This window comes from Centroberyx gerrardi, chromosome 3 (assembly GCF_048128805.1).
Source record: "Centroberyx gerrardi isolate f3 chromosome 3, fCenGer3.hap1.cur.20231027, whole genome shotgun sequence".
Classification (NCBI taxonomy): domain Eukaryota; kingdom Metazoa; phylum Chordata; class Actinopteri; order Beryciformes; family Berycidae; genus Centroberyx; species Centroberyx gerrardi.
This window is the reverse complement of record NC_135999.1, coordinates 1,170,918-1,189,032: the sequence shown is the minus strand read 5'-3', so window position 1 is coordinate 1,189,032 and position 18,115 is coordinate 1,170,918. Positions and strand designations below refer to the sequence as shown.

Sequence of the window (18,115 nt, the reverse complement as noted above, 5' to 3'; positions counted from 1 at the left end):
GGAACGCAGCGGAGCGACGCGGGTCAGTCTGAAACAACGCTGCAGCACACAGGAATCCAAAGACCAGACTCCAGACCGGAGACCCGGATCCACGAAGGTCCGGCAGTCTGCAGGGTTTCTACAGCAGATCGGCTCACTTACTGGCTCCTCCTGTCTGGGCGGAGGAGCGTTAGAGTAACGATCTGCCGTAGCGTTCGGTCCTGCAGACTCTCGGCTCTCCGTCCCGGGCCGGCTCCATTCCGAACATCTAGTTTGCTGCTGAAACAGTCAAAGAGTCTGGTGGATTCTGGGATTTAGCCGACACCGCGGCAGCAGATAGAAGTTTGCCGGGGATCAGTTTGTGGCAGGAAGTGCAGCTGTGCAGAAGCCTGAAGGCTGCAGGCGGTCGGATCGCCGCTCCGATCCTCCGATAGAGTCCCGGTTGGATTCAGGAGTTTACAGTCTGACATGCTTCAATAATGAGACTAACATGTCTTAATGTGCTTCTGCTTACTGACTGTGACCGTATTCAGGTTCAGGGAATCAGAAAGTGCTGATTACATGGAGATTTCTTATTCAGACTGTTGACGTAATCTGGTTCATATCAGATTATTGCTGTCCAGGTAAACTTAGTCAGTGAGGAAAATGTAACAGATAATTAGGTCAATTCTGGACTTTTGGAGCCAAAGTGCTGCAGGAGCCGTTTGGAGAAATCTGATGGACATTTGCTGCTTTTACAGAGCTGGAGGAAGACAGCTGCTACCGTCAGGAGCCGGTTAGCAGGCTCAGAGGGACGAACTGGGGACGAACATTTGGCACTTTAACTAGAAACCAAACCAAAAGCTTTCTACTCTTAGAATTCTGATTCTGTAAAACCATTTATACCATAAAGAAAAAAAAAACCTTAAACAGGCAGTGGGCATAAAAATTAATACATTCATATGAAAAATACAATACATTGTGTACACACACACACACACACACACGCACACACACACACACAACATGAGTGTGTAGCTGATAATGTAATAACTGGTCAAACTGTGATCTGTCTAACTGGGTTGTAATGTAGTAAAACACCTTGACACTGTGATACTGTTATGTGGCTTTCCTGATAATTACATTAACCAGCAGTTATTTTACTCTAACTTTTTAAAATGATAACAGCGTCAGTCTGGCAGTTTATCACATGATCAGGTTTCATCCTGTCCGACTCATTCAGACATTTTACTGCTGAGGATTCAGTTTTCCAGCATTTGTTGTGAGTGACACAAGACAGAAGACACCAGGAAGGTGACGGAACCATCAGCCGAGACCAGAGGAAACGTGTGTGTGTGTGTGTGTGTGCAGCAGTCTCTCGGTGTGTGTGTGTGTGTGATGCGCTCAGTCGTCTTTAGACTGATGGGCGTCCAGGTTGACGACCTGCAGCTCCGTCAGGTTGGTCCCGCCCCCCCCGGCCTGCTGGCCAATCACCATCTGCAGGGAGGAGAAGAGGCGGGGTTACTTTCTGCGGCGGCGCTCAGTATTGTGGCGGAGGCGGAGTTCGGGTGCGTACCGGGTGGAGCTGGACCGCCGACACCGGGATCTGAGCGCCGACCGGAGGGAGGGAGGTGAGGAAGACCTGCGGCACGGAGCCTGAGGAGACAAGACTCGTTACAATGAGACACGTGTTGCATCACTTCCTGTCCTCCGGCCCGCCAGCGGACCGGAGCCTCACTGTGAGCGACCATTTGCTTGACTTCAAAAACAAATCAACACCTGCGATGTTTCGTCTGTTGCTGATTTGAATCTGAATTATCTTTTAAAAAAGGCAAAAACAACTGACAGTAAATCCATACATGTCAGTATGGATCCTCTCTCCCACACTGTTGGGATAAAAAAAACAAAAAGATGTTTATATTTCAGAGTAAGTGTGCGCTCTAAGGAAAAGTCCTATTCATAGTATTCCCATGATGTCACATGCATTTCCTACCAATATGGTGCCTTACAATACTCACAGCTCATTGGCTGTTTGCCATTTGATTGTAATCACCTGTTCATTTATTACAATCAGCTGTTATTTTCCTACCAAGACGGCCGTGTGGCGATGGAACAGAATACTGTGAATAGTTTTACAGTTTTTGTTTCAGACACAAAAAGAATCCAGCAAGAACTAAATACTGATGAAAGCAGAAATCTAAAGGAGTGACATTTATTAACATAAAGCTGCAAAAACTACAAAAGTGCACAAAATGTTTCAGAACATCATCAGTTCTCAGTATCAGTGAGAGTTCCTGCTGTTTCTTTCTGTTTCTATTTTATCCTGCGTGGTGAAGTTCATTACAGCAACATACATCTGACTAGCGCTGCAACTTGATTATTATATTATTATTATTTTAATCATCGATTAATCTATTGATTTTGTCAATTAATCATTTAGTCTATAAAATGTCAAAAATAATAACAAATGTCCATCACAGTTCCCAGAGTCCAAAGTCATTCTTCAGCAGATTCATTTCATAATGAGATGAAACCATGAAGCTGCAACCAGAACATTTTTGGTATTTTTACTGTTGATTTTTTTTGATGTACTGTATATCACAATATGGCTCAGGTCTGTAAAATCACATGTAAAATAATCAAATGAATGTTCGTCCCATTGAGCTGAATGGTGATGTTCGGCGTGATAACTAAGAAGCGGGGCGGCGTGGGGGGCGGGGCTTACCGGGGTCGTGCTGCTGGGCGTGGCCGGCCGGAGGGAAGGCGTTGAGCACGGCGAGGCTGCCGTCGCCCAGCGAGGGCGTCGGCGTGGCGTACATCACCGTGTGACCGCCCGGGTACATCATGTGACCCGCCACCGAGGAAGAGGAGGAGGAGACGATGGAGGCAGGAAGACTGGCTAGAGAGAGGGGGAGAGGGAGGGAGAGAGAGAGAGAGAGAGAGAGAGAGAGAACTTAATGTTGCTTCTTCTAGACGAAACGCTTTTCTAGTGACATTGGCCTGAGGGGGGCGCTGCAATGTTTGTTTACTTGTTGGATTTAGATGAAACTTGGAAGAATGATGCACCGAGTTCTCATTTTCAAAACTCCATCTGTTCTGGAAATCTAAAAAAAAATCTCAAGACGTCACCGATCTGATTTTGACAAAACTGCATCTCACCGCTGCATTCAGCTTTCAAACCGACTCCGATTGGCCCAAGAGGAAACTACACTTACAGCTATGTTCTCACCTGTGGAGGAGGCGGGGCTATGTTCTCACCTGTGGAGGAGGCGGGGCTATGTTCTCACCTGTGGAGGAGGCGGGGTTGTGGATCTCAGAGCTCTGATTGGTGGAGGCCTGCTGGCTGCTGGCCTGAACCTGGATGGTCTGGAGCTGCTGCGGCACTCCGCCTCCTGACAGACAGACAAGATGTTGTATTGCAATTTAACTTTCAAATTAGTTAACAGTTGAATATTAAGCATAAGGCGGGGCAAGCTTCTGAAAATGAAATGGTGACACGGCCTTTTTGTTTTGATTTTCAGTTTGTCAGAATGTTTGTAACCACAACACCTTCAGTAAGTTCAAACCTCTGGACTTTTCCACATGTTGAGCTGCTTCAGACTGAATACAAAACTGATTAAATTGGGATTTTTTTTAATCAATAATCTACATGACATGAAGAAGGCATCTGCATACTCAAAATCTTTTTGATTTTGAGTATGCAGATTTTCCAGCTCCAGCACATAATGATATAGTGAAAATGTTTTTAGACATTTTTGCAAACTTACTTTTTCTATCACCCCTTCTAAGCAGCAGCAAAACTAGCATATATGCAGGTAACGGGCCCCTCTTTATCTCGCCACTATCTATCTATATATTTAGTGGCTGCCTGTATACTGTACACACAGTACCGTATACACGCAGAAAACTTTAACGGTAAGCGGTAAGTATTTATAGTACTCAATGAGCCAAGTCATCTGCTCCATGGTGTCACATACTTGATGTCATTCATTCACCAAATAAATAACAATACAATAACATAAAACAGTTTTACATATAATTTATTGACTCCTCTATGTTACATTTCTAAATTAAGTTTAAATAAGGATTAATGGGCGAAATGCAAAATGTGCCCTCGCCCCGCAGAATTCTGGGTTATGGTGATTATGGACACGTGTACTACTGCGTTAGAAGAGTTAAGACAGCAAGTAAGTGTCACCGATTAGGTTTTCATCTGTCATGGTGCTCCGACACCAGATTTTGTCCAGTACAGCACGGCAGTCTGTTTTCCTAGTGATCATTTCATTCAGGCGTCAGCTGTGCCGAGCATTTCGCTGTTGCTGGTCGTTTTAAAGCTGCGTGCTTTCACTTCTTTCATTCGCTACTGACATTACGTTATGATACCGTAACGTAATCTTATATATAACAAATCTTATACGAGAACCGGATCACAATAAATGGTCGTAACGGAACAATCCGTACCGAAGGGAGAGGGGAGGAGGAGAGGAGGAGGAGGAGAGGAGAGGAGGAGAGGAGGAGAGGAGAGGGGAGGAGGAGGAGAGGGGAGGAGGGGGGGAGGAGAGGAGGAGGAGGAGAGGAGGAGAGGAGGAGGAGAGGAGGAGAGGAGGAGGAGGAGAGGAGGAGGAGAGGGGAGGAGGGGGGGAGGAGGAGGAGGGGAGGAGAGGAGGAGGAGGAGGAGAGGGGAGGAGGAGAGGAGGAGGGGAGGAGGAGGAGGAGAGGAGGAGGAAGGCCAGCAAGCGGAACATTATGATGCGTTGTGATGGGCGGGGCCCGCTTTGACCATCATGCATCGGGGCCCGGCGCTGACTCGTTACGCTACTGCTTCTAAGTATCATTAAAGTTGAATTATCCAAAAGCGAATTCCTTACAGTGAGTCATCTTCCTCTCACACTGAGCAACTTTGATGAGAAACAGGAGAAAAGTTTCTTTCTCTGGTGGAAGATTTCCCTCGACTTTGATTTCCTCAGTGAGACGACGACAGGAACATCGACGCCGTTTGGTTTCCTGATCTGAGTTTAGAAGAGGAGGAGGAACGGCTGGAGGAACCGATCACTGCTGCAGGCAGGAATACTTCAAATAATTATATTACTTTTGAAGTGAGTAATGATTAATGAGTAATAAATGTGTAATGAAGCCAACGCTGGTTAACAGACAGGCAGACTTTCCCCGGCCGTAATGTGCTTTGGAGGGGAAGGAGTATGGCTGCAAGTAACGATTATTTTCATTATTGATTAATTGATCGATCATTTTTTCAATTAATCGATTTATCATTTAGTCTATAAAATGTCAAAAATTAAGACAAATCCCCATCACAGAGTCCAAAATGATTCTTCAGATTTCTTCCTCAGTCTGACCAGCAGCAAAAAAACAAAAAAAGGATTCATTTAATAATGAGATGAAACAGAGAAAAGCAGCAAATCTGTGAAGCTGGAACCAGGAAATGTTTGGTGTTTTTACTGATAAATGACGTTTAAAATATAAAATGTATAAATCGATTGATTTTCTGTCTCGACTAATTGTTTCAGCATTAGGAAGCAGGACTGAAGCTTTCAACTCCCAGTCAGAATGAGAGCAGAAACCTAGAATACTATGCACACACACACACACACACACACACACACACACACACACACACACACACACACACACACACACACACACACACACACACACACACACACACACACACGCAGCGCTGCAGCAGCTGACCTGACAGAGACACGGTGGCGGGCAGGCGGAGCAGCGTGGCCGGCTGGGGGGGCGGGGCGTGCGCGCCAGCGGGGCTCGAACCCACGGGGCCCTGGATGGCCAGGGGCTGGCCCTGCAGCTGGCTGAGGGGGATGGTGTGGGTGCCGGGGGGGAGCGGGGCACCTGTGGGGGGGTGGGGGTGGGGTTGGGGGGCAGAGAGAGGTCAGCCCGCTGACACACTGAGCACAACGCTAACTAGAGCTGCACCAATAAGAAACCAGCGTCCGTCCAATCCGACACTCTGATCTGAACCAGAAAGGTTTACTGTTGTAGTTTTATATTTGTTTCGTTCAGCTTCAAACGGACCAATCACAGCCAGCCAGGGCTTGTAAACAAAAGTCACATGACTCACAAGCAGCTTGTTGATTGGACAGAGTGTGAACCTGTCATCCTGCAGGTTAGAGACTAGACTTCCTGTCACTTTATCTAACATGATGGACCTGTCTGTCTCTTCTTCTGTGGTGTTCACACCAGGTAAGAACACATGAAGAAACAGCTGAATACGAGCATCAGTCCAGACTTCATTTTGTTCTGCTAGGCTTTCCGTCTCCTGCTACCCATAATCCCTTGCGTTTCGGGGTGGTTTCCTGTAGTTGGAGTTGCAGTTCTCTAGTTAAGAGGACCGAGACTCTCGCTGCCGTTATTTGGTGCCACCAGAGGTCAAAGGTCATTGGTCACCTGGACAAAGGGGCGGCTGCGGCTCGGGAGGTCGAGCGGGTCGTCCACTAATCAGAAGGTCGGTGGCTCGATCCCCGGCTCCTCCGGTCCGCATGTCGAAGTGTCCTCGGGCAAGACACTGAACCCCAAATTGCTCCCGATGGTTGCACCAGCACCCTGCGCGGTAGCTTGCCGCCATCGGTGTATGAATGTGTGTGTGAATGGGTGAATGTAGGCAAATTGTAAAGCGTTTTGGATAAAAGCGCTATATAAATTTACCATCCATTTACAAACCAACTGAACTGAAGGAAGAAGATAAACGGATCTGAAGATGATGGAGGGAACGCATCGTTACTCAGATCAGCAAATAAAGCTTCCTGACACTTGAGCGGTGCTTTGATGTGGTATAAAACTGCTCTTTGTGCAGTGTGGTCACTGTTAGTCTCATGAATTATTACTGCGTTCATATTTACAGAAAAGCTTCTATCAGCTGGTTGTAGACTCATCAGTGAGCACAGTAAGTGCATCGATATGAGAACACAACAGGCCATAATTAGAAATCAGTGTGGTTGTGATGAATCGTATCGGTGCAGCTCTAGCTGAAGCTTGACAGACTGAAGCAGCCGAACACAGCAGACATGACGAGTCGATGACAGAGCCAGACACACACACACACACTGTAACACACCTGACTCACAATACAATGGAGGGAAGGGAATAAAAAAATGAAGAGGAATGAAAATAATGGATAAAAAAATTAAAAAAGAAAAACGAACGGCCCAAAAAACCCCAATTCAGTGGGATAAACAAATATGACAAAAATGAAAAACAGTTTGTCAAAATAATAGGCAGACAGACAGATGGATAAATAACGCACAAAATAAATTCAAAAGGAGCGACAGGAAACTAGCAGAGAAAGGTTTATCCCACCGGACATGAGGGTGAATCCTCCAGGCAGGACGACGCCGGCCGACGTCTTCAGCACCGTCCCGTTGGTGGAGGAGACGGCCGAGGAAACCTGCCAGGAGGGGGCGCCGCTCTGCACCTGCATGACCGAGGAGGAGGAGGAGGAAGAGGAGGAGGAGGAGGGCTGTGTGGCGGCGCCGCCCGGCAGGCTGGCCATGGTGAAGGTCGGTTTGATCAGGTCCTGCATGGAGACAGACAGGAAGAGGCGGGGCTTAGCGGGGAAACAGCATCAGCAGGGTGCGTTTTCACTGCTCCTGTCGTTTCCACGCTTCCCACTCATCTTCTGTGTAAGCAGCGATGCAATGCATTCTGGTACGCTGGCGCTGAGTCACGTTTCACTTTCTCCACATTTGCATGAAGTTGAGGTCTAGTCTACTTTATGCAAATCATGACTCCAACATGAAGAATCAGTTACTTTACACCAGTGGGTTTTTCCTGCACTTTCTTCAGTACTGCAGGAGTTCATCAGTTTTTCACGGTACAACTAACTTCACAAAGCTGCAGTTTCCTAAACCCTGGTTCTGTTTGGGCGACCTGCCAGGTGACCCAACAACCTCCAAGGGGAGTTTTGTTCTGGATTTATGTTCGGTGCTGTGACGCACGAAGCTGCTGGATGGACTTCATAAAAAAAGATTTAATGCTGTTGAGCACTGAGAGCGTTAGTGAACGTCCATCACCATACTCCTTACATCAGCATGGCTCCAGCTTATAAAGATCTAACATCACATGATTCTGTTTTATTAAATGGTTTCTCTTACAGTGGAAACAGTCGCCTACTGATGGACGACTTACTTCCCAGAGCCAAGAGCCGAGAGCCGACCAGACCACTGGATCCTCAGAGTCGGTGCAAACCGAAGCCGGTCTACACCAAAACAACCAACAACCAGCCTTTAAAGCTCTATGTGACTTGTGGTAAAACATTGTTTTAATGTCTCTTAGTGTTGCAGTTTGTCTTTCCAAGCTCCAACAAACCATCAACTTAACAAGAGATGCTGAACAGCCGACTGAGCGGCGGTGTGCTGATAAAACACTGGAGGGAGACATGTTTGAGTCATGAGTCGCACAGGAAGTGATGCGTTTTATGTAACATCTGGGTACGATGTTAGTAGACGCTAACGCTAATGCTAACTACTAGTATTGTGAGTGTTTCTGTGGACAAACAGTTTGACAAACAGATGTAGCAGTGAGTTTCTTCCTCCATCGTCTTCTGAAGGTTTTGAAGCTGCAGATTGTTTTACGGTCGGCGCCATGTTGACATTTTTTGGAGCCGGAGCAGCCAAAGAGAGACAGAGGGCGGAGCCAAGGTGGAGGGGGCGGGGTTTGAGTGGTCCCCAGAGCCTCATTTCCGCCTGCTATTGGCCGTAATCAATAACCTGTCAATCACTAGGAAAACAACCCCGTGTTTTATCTGTTATATCTGTTAATGACACTATTACTTAGAAAATCTCCATAAGGACACAGATTAGAAGAAGTGAAATTAGCTACTGAGGCCAAAACCTCTTGTGGAAAAAATGTATTGACTTTCAGAAGTTGGGTTGTGGTCCACTGACTTCATGGAGTTGGGCGGTTTGGAGTCTTTCTGGAGCCTCTAGTGGCCGCTTGGTGTTTACTGATCAATAAGCACACGCGGGTTTGTTGTCGGACGTCATTAAAGGTGCGACGGCAGTAAAATCGACAGAGCGCAAGTTCTCACACAGAGCTTTAAAACCTCAAACCTGCTCATGTCGTCAGGAGGAGGCTCCGAACTGAACGGATCTGACAGCAGGGTCAGGTTCATGCTGGACTCAACATGCCGCTTTAATGATCTTGGCAGCTCAGCAGGGAACTTGTCGTCAATTTGTTGAAGACTGAGACTAAAATACACAGGAAACAAGTTATTTTCTCTGACTGCTCAAACTGTTTCTTTACCCTCTGGCAGCACAAAACAGCATCTAAATATTGGCAAGTAAAGCATCATTCATTATCATTAGGCAAAATCAAATACGCTTCATAAAACACTCCAATCTCTATATACAATCCATTTAGTTATTTAGTGGATACTCTCATCTCTTTGACAGGATGCGTCACGGCGGCTGCTGCGGGAATCAAACCTGTGACCTTTTGATTTCAGGATGGTTTTGTTTATCGGACGCTGAGCCTCGGCTCCGTGCTGAAGTGCAGATCAGGTTGTCTGGCGTCTGGCAGCAGCTGCAGCCGATCTGGAATGTATTCAGTCCGGAGCCAAGACAGCAACTACAGAGAAACGCTCCATATATGGACAGACAGACCCAAACTTATTTTTATCAATCTGTGATGAAGCTTTTCAGTCGGGGTTCGAAACCTGCTCGGCCTACACAGACTGAGAGCAAACCGCTTCACTGTTTACCAGCTAAATGTTATTTTTAGAGCAGAATAAGGAGCTGCAGATGACGGCTGGTTCTCTGTAAAGGGGACTCGCTCGCGGTGACGTCGACTGTGTACAGAATGAAATTTATAGCCGCCGAATCAAATCTTTTTACCGTAAAACTCCACTGAAGGCGTCACTGCCAGCTGGTGCACAATGGGGCTTTTATTTTGAAAGAGGAGCAGAAGGGGAAAGCGTGCGGACCGGACTCAACATGCAGAAGGCTTTGGGGTTTCATCTCCATGTGGACAAATGGAAAGAAAAGCTGAAACAAAGTACAGCAGCTGACGGTTTTGAGGTGTGAGGTTTGAACATCGGCGGCGGTGTGGACTGACCTGCGAGTCGATACACCAGAACACAATATCAACTTCATTTCTCATTATTTCGATGCTCTATATGAGAACGAACGATCTGTCAGTCGTTGAGAATTGAACCTCTGCGGTTTTGGAGCTTAGATGCAACGCAAACTGCCCTGTACCATGTGCTTCAGTCTCTGCTGTACTGCTGTGTTAGCGTGTTTAGTGGCGGCCACCCTGATCCGTCTGTCTGTCCTGTTCGTTCATTTCAGTTCGTTTCCACTGACAGCAGTTCAACCAGCCAATCAGAGGCGTTCCTACGTTTGTTTTGTAGAAGCTAGCGGCGAACACAGAGACGACGGTCCGACCGGAACAAAGATGAAACAAAGAAAGCCTGGTGGAGCGTTGGGATGACTGGAGGTTTTCAGATCAGTTTTCTCCGTTATGAGCAAAGCTTCCTGTTCTTCTGCCTCGCCGCCATGTTGACGCTCAGAACAAACCAACACACACATCTATCATCAATAATTCTGTCTGTTTTCTGATGATCAGTGTGGCCGCCACCTCAGAGTCTGCTGTCCTGCACCATGTGTGTCAGTCTGTACTGTACTGTTATATCAGTGTGTTAGAGTCTGTTGTCGCTGATGTGACTCAGCCGTTACCTTGGCGACCTCGGAGCACCCGTCAGCCTCGGAGACCTGGTAGGTGAGGTCGGTCTCCTCGAAGCCCGTGGCGCTCATCCTCTGGTCGGAGGAGGGGTCGGAGCGCGGGGGGGAGTCGGGGGAGTTGAGGCAGGTCTGGATCAGAGCCTTCCCCGTCTCCGAGGTGATCATGGGCTGCAGCTTGCGGGTGGCGAAGGTGTAGACGTGTCCCGTCTCGCTCGCCACCAGCAGCAGGACCTGCGTCCCCGTCAGCGTCGACAGCTCGTACGCCTGGAGGAGGAGGAGGAAAGGTCTCTACCTGGCTGTCTGGTGAGCTACCATAGCAACCACTAAAGCATGGCTATTTAAGCTGTGCATTATGGGTTTTATTTTCAGCACAGTTCAAACATATCTTTGACCAATCAGATGGCTCGTCTGAAACGAGTTGCAGTATCATTCTAGGTACTAGTTACATTATTTCGATAAGATTTGCTAAAATGCAAAATCACACATTAATTAATTTGATGTTCATCACATTGAACTGCATGGTAGCTCTGCATGATATCTGACAAATAAATCATATTGAAATTATTTTATGGAATACGGCAATTGCGATATAAATTGCATTACAGTAGACAGACTTTTTTTCAGCAAACAAGAAACAACAATTTATTTCAATTAATTGTGCAGCGCTACTTCATGGTAATATATAGTATGACATTTTTTTTTTCAAAATAATATTCCCTAATTTGTTTCAGAGCTCATTTTGTGAGAGATTTTAATTAGTATTTGCTTTTTATCATTAATTTAGACAGTTGAGTTCTGTATCACGATTACTTAATATCACACATTGAGTAAGACTATCGCTATTTTCTAGGCAGCCAGCACATCCTGCCGGTTGCTAGGCAGCGAACCATCCTACTCTGTTGTGGAGTATGTGTATGTGTGTGTGTGTGTCTGTGTGTGTCTGTGTGTGTGATGGTGACAATATTTTGAGGCTCGTCGATCCTTTTGATTCCTGAAACTGAACACTGAGACCAAACCCTCCGACCTGACCCCTGACCCTAAACCCTCCTGTTCCCAGAGAAGAAGAGTGAGTGATGACTGCTGTTGTCATGACGACGGGTTCAGCAGCTCCCAACCAGCCAAACACCGCTGCTGCACGTTCTGATTATCTATGAACCAATCAGCAGCAGGTGAGCTGTGCTGAGCCAGGCTGCTGTTTTAGACCAGTTCATGCTATTTAAGGCAAGTGATATAAATAAGGCAATTCTGTAGACGGGCAACTCTCCCAACAGCAGAGAACTCAGTGGCCTGCAGGGTCAAACAGCTATTCATGTTCCCTGGCAGCAACATGTTCCTGTGGGATTACAGCAGGAACGCTGCGGCAGCTAGTGGACTGCAGCCCGTCAGGCGGCCCGGCTGTACTGAAGTCTCCGGTAACACCGGCCTGTGTTACAGGAGGAAGCTGCACAGCGAGCCGCTCATCACCACAGAATAAACTCTGACAGAGTGAACAGACGTTATCCTGCTGGCCGGAGACACTCAGCATCTCAAACAACATTTTATTACAAGCTAAAGTTATGCTACACTGTAGCAGGACTGTAACCATAGCAACATCTGTAGCTAGCATCCATGCTACACTGTAGCAGGACTGTAACCATAGCAACATCTGTAGCTAGCATCCATGCTACACTGTAGCAGGACTGTAACCATAGCAACATAAACAAATCCAGTCAGACTGCCGTTAGGGCTCTAACAGAAATCCAAAGTTTGGAAAAATCTTCCATGTTTCGAACTTCGGTAAGCCAAGTGTTTGTCTGCTGTTTTATTAGACAAGAAAACAGACCAGACTGCAGAGTGATATGATTCATCAAAACAACATGACAGACCTCAGAATGCTTTCAATGGCCGATCCGGGTTCAGTAGTCAGCTAAGCCATGTAACAATATAATATATGGAACTGAAACTCCATACACACAGCCATGAAACGTGTCTGGTGAGATAAGAGCAGGTGACAGAGCCAGTCTGTGGCCTGATACTGCCTTACCTCATAAAGCAAACAGAGAGCTTTCTTACCCAACTGCTGATGAGGAGAGAGGCTTTGCATATCCACCACACACAGCCTGCTGCTGATGGACTCAGGCCGGACGCTGCGCTCTATTCAAATCTACTGAGACTCTGCTGAACTCCACAGGCTGAGCAGTTCAGACCAGACTCACTCAGAACAACAAAGGCACGTTTCTTCTTTTTCAATTCCACTGTTGTGAAGTTTTGATCGACAAGTAAGAGCTTGAACTGAGCTGTGGTGTCCAACCATGTTCAGCTCATTTCTCACTCACCAGTCAGTGAAATCAGCTGCTGTAATCCTGCAGACTGTTGGACCTGCATGGACCAAGTTAGATTTTGCAGTAAACAAACTAGAGCCGATTAATTAATCGAGAAAAAAAAAAAAAAATTCTAAATCACAATATGAACTTCTGCAATTTCCAAGTCTCAGAGGCTGCAGTTAGTTCCTTCAGAGAGAGTCTGGTCAAAAGAGAGAATCAAAACCTTCATCAGACTCAAACTCAGTAAATCTGCACACTCACATCTAGTTTTTAACTAAATCACTTTTCTTTAAACAAAAACTTGTGATATGTTTCGCAGGTTAAATCAGCGGTTCCCACAGTGTGGTTCGGGGACCAACAGGGGTCCCAGAGGGAGTCACAGCCTCTCCAGTAAAATGAGGAATAATATTCCTGTTATTCAGCTGCTGGTTAGCAAATTGACAGAATGCATAAAGATGATGTTGTGTTCATAGGCTCCACACTCCCAACTGCTATCTGCCCATCTGCACCATAGACAGTTATGTAATTATGTATTAAGTAGGGCTGAAAGATATTGACAAAAAAAATCTAATCGTGATTATTTGAGAGAATATTGCAATTGCGATTTAAACAGCGATTCATATCATCAAGTTTTTCTTGTCATACATTTTTTACAACTTTAAAATTGTTTAAAAAAAACAACAACAACCAGATTCCTGAATTTGAGTCCGATGGAAGGTTTTGATTCATGGACCAAACATTACCTGCAGCTCTAAAACACCTTCATCCAGACTGAACCAAACTCTGATGAGCTTCCTGGGGGCAAAATCTTATCAAATGGGGGTGTGAGGTCTGATATGGATCTGAAGTGGATCTGATGTGGATCTGATATGGATCTGTTTTGGGTCCTTGACATGAAAAGCTTTGGGACACAGGAGGAGCTGACATGGTGTTAATTCCATACTCACCTTCTTCATAATACCAGTCTTCCTTTTGCTAAAAGTTGTGTACCGCCGAAGTTTGTTGTCTATGAACTCCATTTTTATCTTGACTCGTCCTCTGGTTTTCTTGCCCGGCTTGGCCCCTGTGACCCCGGCGCTGACCCCGCCGTAACCCCCGGCCAGGCCCCCGGAGGTGGCCGCCGACTGACCGACCTCCCGCTCAGACCGCTCCCGCTTCACCCCTCTCCTGTCCCCGCCTGAACCCACGGTGTCCTCGTCATCCCCCGAATCGGACTCCTGGTCGGAGCCGCTGTAGGCCACCTCGGTGGCGTATTCCCTGTCTTCAAAACGGCCTCCATCCGTCTCGGTGGCTGCGGTCGGTCCCGGTCCGGGTGTGTTCACCTGAAGGCTGCTCAGTCCGGTCCGCCCGGTTCCTGCTCTGGTACCCATTCCGGCCCCGTTTCCCCCCAGCATTCCCCACCGTGTCCCCCCGGACCCGAGACCTCCTCCGGGCGAGGCAAAGTTCCTGTGCTAGCGGTGTAAACAGCAGACCTCGTCCCAGCGCTCCGGGCTTCCAGTCCGGGCAGAGTCAGCTAACTGGAGCGCTAGCTGCACGGCTAACCAGCTAGCTAACTGCAGCTAAACGGCTAGCTGAGTGACAGCGGTTAGCGGTTACTTTAGCAACAAGTAAAGCCTATCTGCCCATCGGAATCACAATAAAACACAGCCGACACTGACAGATGAGGTTGGCGCACGTCAGATAAAACAGCACGGAATGTTAATTCCATAAAGTATTATTCTATATTACCAACGCTAACTATGTAAAGTTGTAAAGTTATGTTTTCCAACAGTAATCAATGAGGCCCAACCCCCTCCGACTACTCCTCTCCACATAAGGAAATGACGAATAGCACCCGTCTCTATCCATCCGCTGTTAAATATAGTTCTACACATTGTACGTCCTATATTCAGATTCCCTCTCGAAAATAAAAGCGTTTTTTTGAAAACGCTATATAGATATAGTCAACATAAAATAATGTATAAAATGTCAAAAATGAAGGTAGATGGTGCGCAGTAATACCAAACGGCGACATGTTCTTGCGGACATGCAGGGGAACTACTTTCCTCCATATAAAGAAACGCATTTCCTTTTATGGCGATAACTTTCCTTATTTGGTCAATCATTTGCTTCCAGCGCCGAACTTAAGATATGAGAAAAAACTATGTGCACGTGCAGGGCAGAGGGCCAAAATACAGGATGAATATATATTTAACATGTGAATACGGTTATGTTTACAAGGCATGAGTCAGATTCACAGCGTGGTGTTTCAGGCAGTGTGGCCTGCACAGGCTTCAGGCCTGGTCCGTCTGTTTACTACAGCAAGGTGTGGCAGTGTGATACTCAGCCTGACTGAGTCCAAATGTCATCTTGTAGGTTTTATCACAATAATTGAGAGCAAAGACCAAACAGAAACTACCTGAAATCTATTTGGAAACCATATCTAAAAAAAAACAAAACATAAACAAACACCCCAGGGCGATTAGGCCCAATGGTCCCCTTTGTGTGTGTAAAAATTGATCACATTGAGCAGATAATAATATCTAGTCAGTCATCAGTCAGCTGGTAGTTTTGGTGGTAAATGGTATCAGATGCAGGGACTTTCCAGCTCTGAGTTTATGGACTGAAGCTCCTGTCCCATGTCATATTCAGGTGTTGGTTGTTCTCAGTCACCAACTCTGGGACTGGAACCAACAAAATGCTTGCAGCTTTTGCAAACATCAAGTTTGGACCCTTATTGATTCAAATCCCATATTTGGATCACGCTTTTCAGGCCAGTTATGAGCAAACATGCAGCTCAGCAAACACCCAGCATGATAACAGACAGGAGGGCTGAGCTTTCATTGTCATTTAAGATTTATTAAAATTTGGAAAAACACGCTTCAAGTTTACATACAGAAACAGATAGTATGTACAATCAGCAATTAAAACACTCACATGACAAGTGAATCAGCTCCCACTGCTTCTTTTGCTGTAATTGGCTCCAGGTACATGGGACACAAACTGTACATGCAGGCCAGTGTTAACCAGCCAGTCCATGAGCCACAGAATAGAATAGAATAAAATAGAATAACATTTATTTTCCCAGAAGGGGACTTCAGTTTTAGTAGCCAGCAGTTGCATGACATAGACAGTAAAAAACAAACAAGTTAAACACATTAAGGTTATCAATAATGACAATATTGATAGATTAATACACAATAATTGAAACATATAAGATATGAGCTGCAGGATTAATGTGAACCCAGTGATCTGATCTGTGACCGCATCAGAACACCAGAACACCAGAACACCAGAACATCAGAACATCAGAACACCGGAACATCGGAACACCGGAACATCGGAATACCGGAACACCGGAACATCGGAACATCAGAACATCAGAACATCATCATCAGAAGACCAGAAGACCAGAACATCAGAACATCAGAACATCATCATCAGAACACCAGAACATCAGAACATCATCATCAGAACACCAGAACACCAAAACATCAGAACATCAGAACATCAGAACACCAGAACACCAAAACATCAGAACATCAGAACATCAGAACACCAGAACACCAGAACATCAGAACATCATCATCAGAACACCAGAACATCAGAACACCAGAACACCAGAACATCAGAACATCAGAACACCAGAACACCAGAACATCAGAACACCAGAACACCAGAACATCAGAACATCAGAACACCAGAACATCAGAACACCAGAACATCATCATCAGAACACCAGAACATCAGAACACCAGAACACCAGAACATCAGAACATCAGAACACCAGAACACCAGAACATCAGAACACCAGAACACCAGAACATCAGAACATCAGAACACCAGAACACCAGAACATCAGAACATCAGAACATCAGAACACCAGAACATCAGAACACCAGAACATCAGAACATCAGAACACCAGAACATCAGAACACCAGAACATCATCATCAGAACACCAGAACATCAGAACACCAGAACACCAGAACATCAGAACATCAGAACATCAGAACATCAGAACATCAGAACATCATATCTGTGTTTCTCCTCCTCTGGGTTGAAGTTCCTGCTGCAGAACCTCAGCAGACCAGCAGGAGGCAGCAGGAGTCCAGCAGGATCTGGACTGGACCCGACAGGAGGAGACAGACCAGGAGGAACCCAACAGTCAGGACAGGAAGTCTAGTCCCCCCCCCCCAGAAAACCCACCAGACACTTTCACTGTTTCACCTGTTGTTTTACTACTATTTAATTTTATTCTATTCTTCATTTGTTTCTCAGTCTGGACATCATGGTAACAAAGGACTTTAGTGTTACTTATTGATATATATAATTGTTGATGTGTGTGTGTGTGTGTGTGTGTGTGTGTGCTCTTTAATTGTAAAGATCTGATTGGCTCTGTCAGAACTGATAATTAGATGATGGATGACTTTCACATCATAAATCATCCCCTCAAGGACTCGTGGAACCCCTCTCAAGAATCCTGGAACCCCATCAAGGACTCCGGGAGCCCTTAAAGGACCCTTAAAACCTCCTCAAGGACCCCTGGAACCCCATCAAGGACCCCTGGAACCTCCTTAAGGACTCCTGGAATCTTCTCATGGATCCCTGGAACCCCATCAAGGTCCTAAAACTTCCTTAAGGACCCCTGGAGTCCTCTCCAAGACCCCTAGAACCCCTGAAGGACTCCTTTAACCCCATCAAGGACCTCTGCAACATCCTCAGATATAAATGTAAATCAGTGAACAATCCAGTTCAGTCTCCATTGCATCACTACCATTAGAAACAATGTAGAAAATAAATTACAGTGTAAACAGCTGTGGAGTGCTCAGTCATGAAACAGGCAGCTGTGGTTCAATCTGTTTCAGATTACCCCCCCCCCCCCCCCCGGCTGGATCACATCATAGCTAATCTGTCAGTAGTACTAATCTTTGACAACTGTGTTTCTTGGAGTCTGACTACATGATGTTGCAACTCCTCGGCTGTCAGTCTGTGATGTTCGCCTCTGGAAACAGGAATCCTGGCTTCCATTCAGACTGGTTAGGTAACACACACACACACACACACACACACACACACACACACACAGCACTTCCCTGAAAACCCCGCCTTGCACTTCAACGACACAACTGCTCTTTTCCCGTTGGACAGAGGTTGCCTG

The 18,115-nt window shown here is 46.2% G+C and overlaps 1 protein-coding gene across 2 annotated transcripts; it reads right to left on the bottom strand.

The window, feature by feature from the left end:
* Positions 1 to 832: 832 nt before the first annotated feature.
* Positions 833 to 14,772, bottom strand: srfa (serum response factor a). 2 transcript variants are annotated; one of them, XM_071916091.2, is made up of 8 exons: positions 13,924 to 14,772; positions 10,668 to 10,937; positions 7,294 to 7,510; positions 5,668 to 5,829; positions 3,246 to 3,350; positions 2,684 to 2,857; positions 1,535 to 1,614; positions 833 to 1,455 (listed from the first exon to the last, which is right to left on the bottom strand). In XM_071916091.2, the coding sequence occupies exons 1-8, from the start codon at positions 14,368 to 14,370 to the stop codon at positions 1,363 to 1,365; spliced, it is 1,548 nt and encodes a 515-aa protein (XP_071772192.2). In that variant the 5' UTR covers positions 14,371 to 14,772; the 3' UTR covers positions 833 to 1,362. The 2 variants fall into 2 exon arrangements, with proteins under 2 accessions (XP_071772192.2, XP_071772193.2); XM_071916092.2 differs by lacking the exon at positions 5,668 to 5,829.
* Positions 14,773 to 18,115: the final 3,343 nt, after the last annotated feature.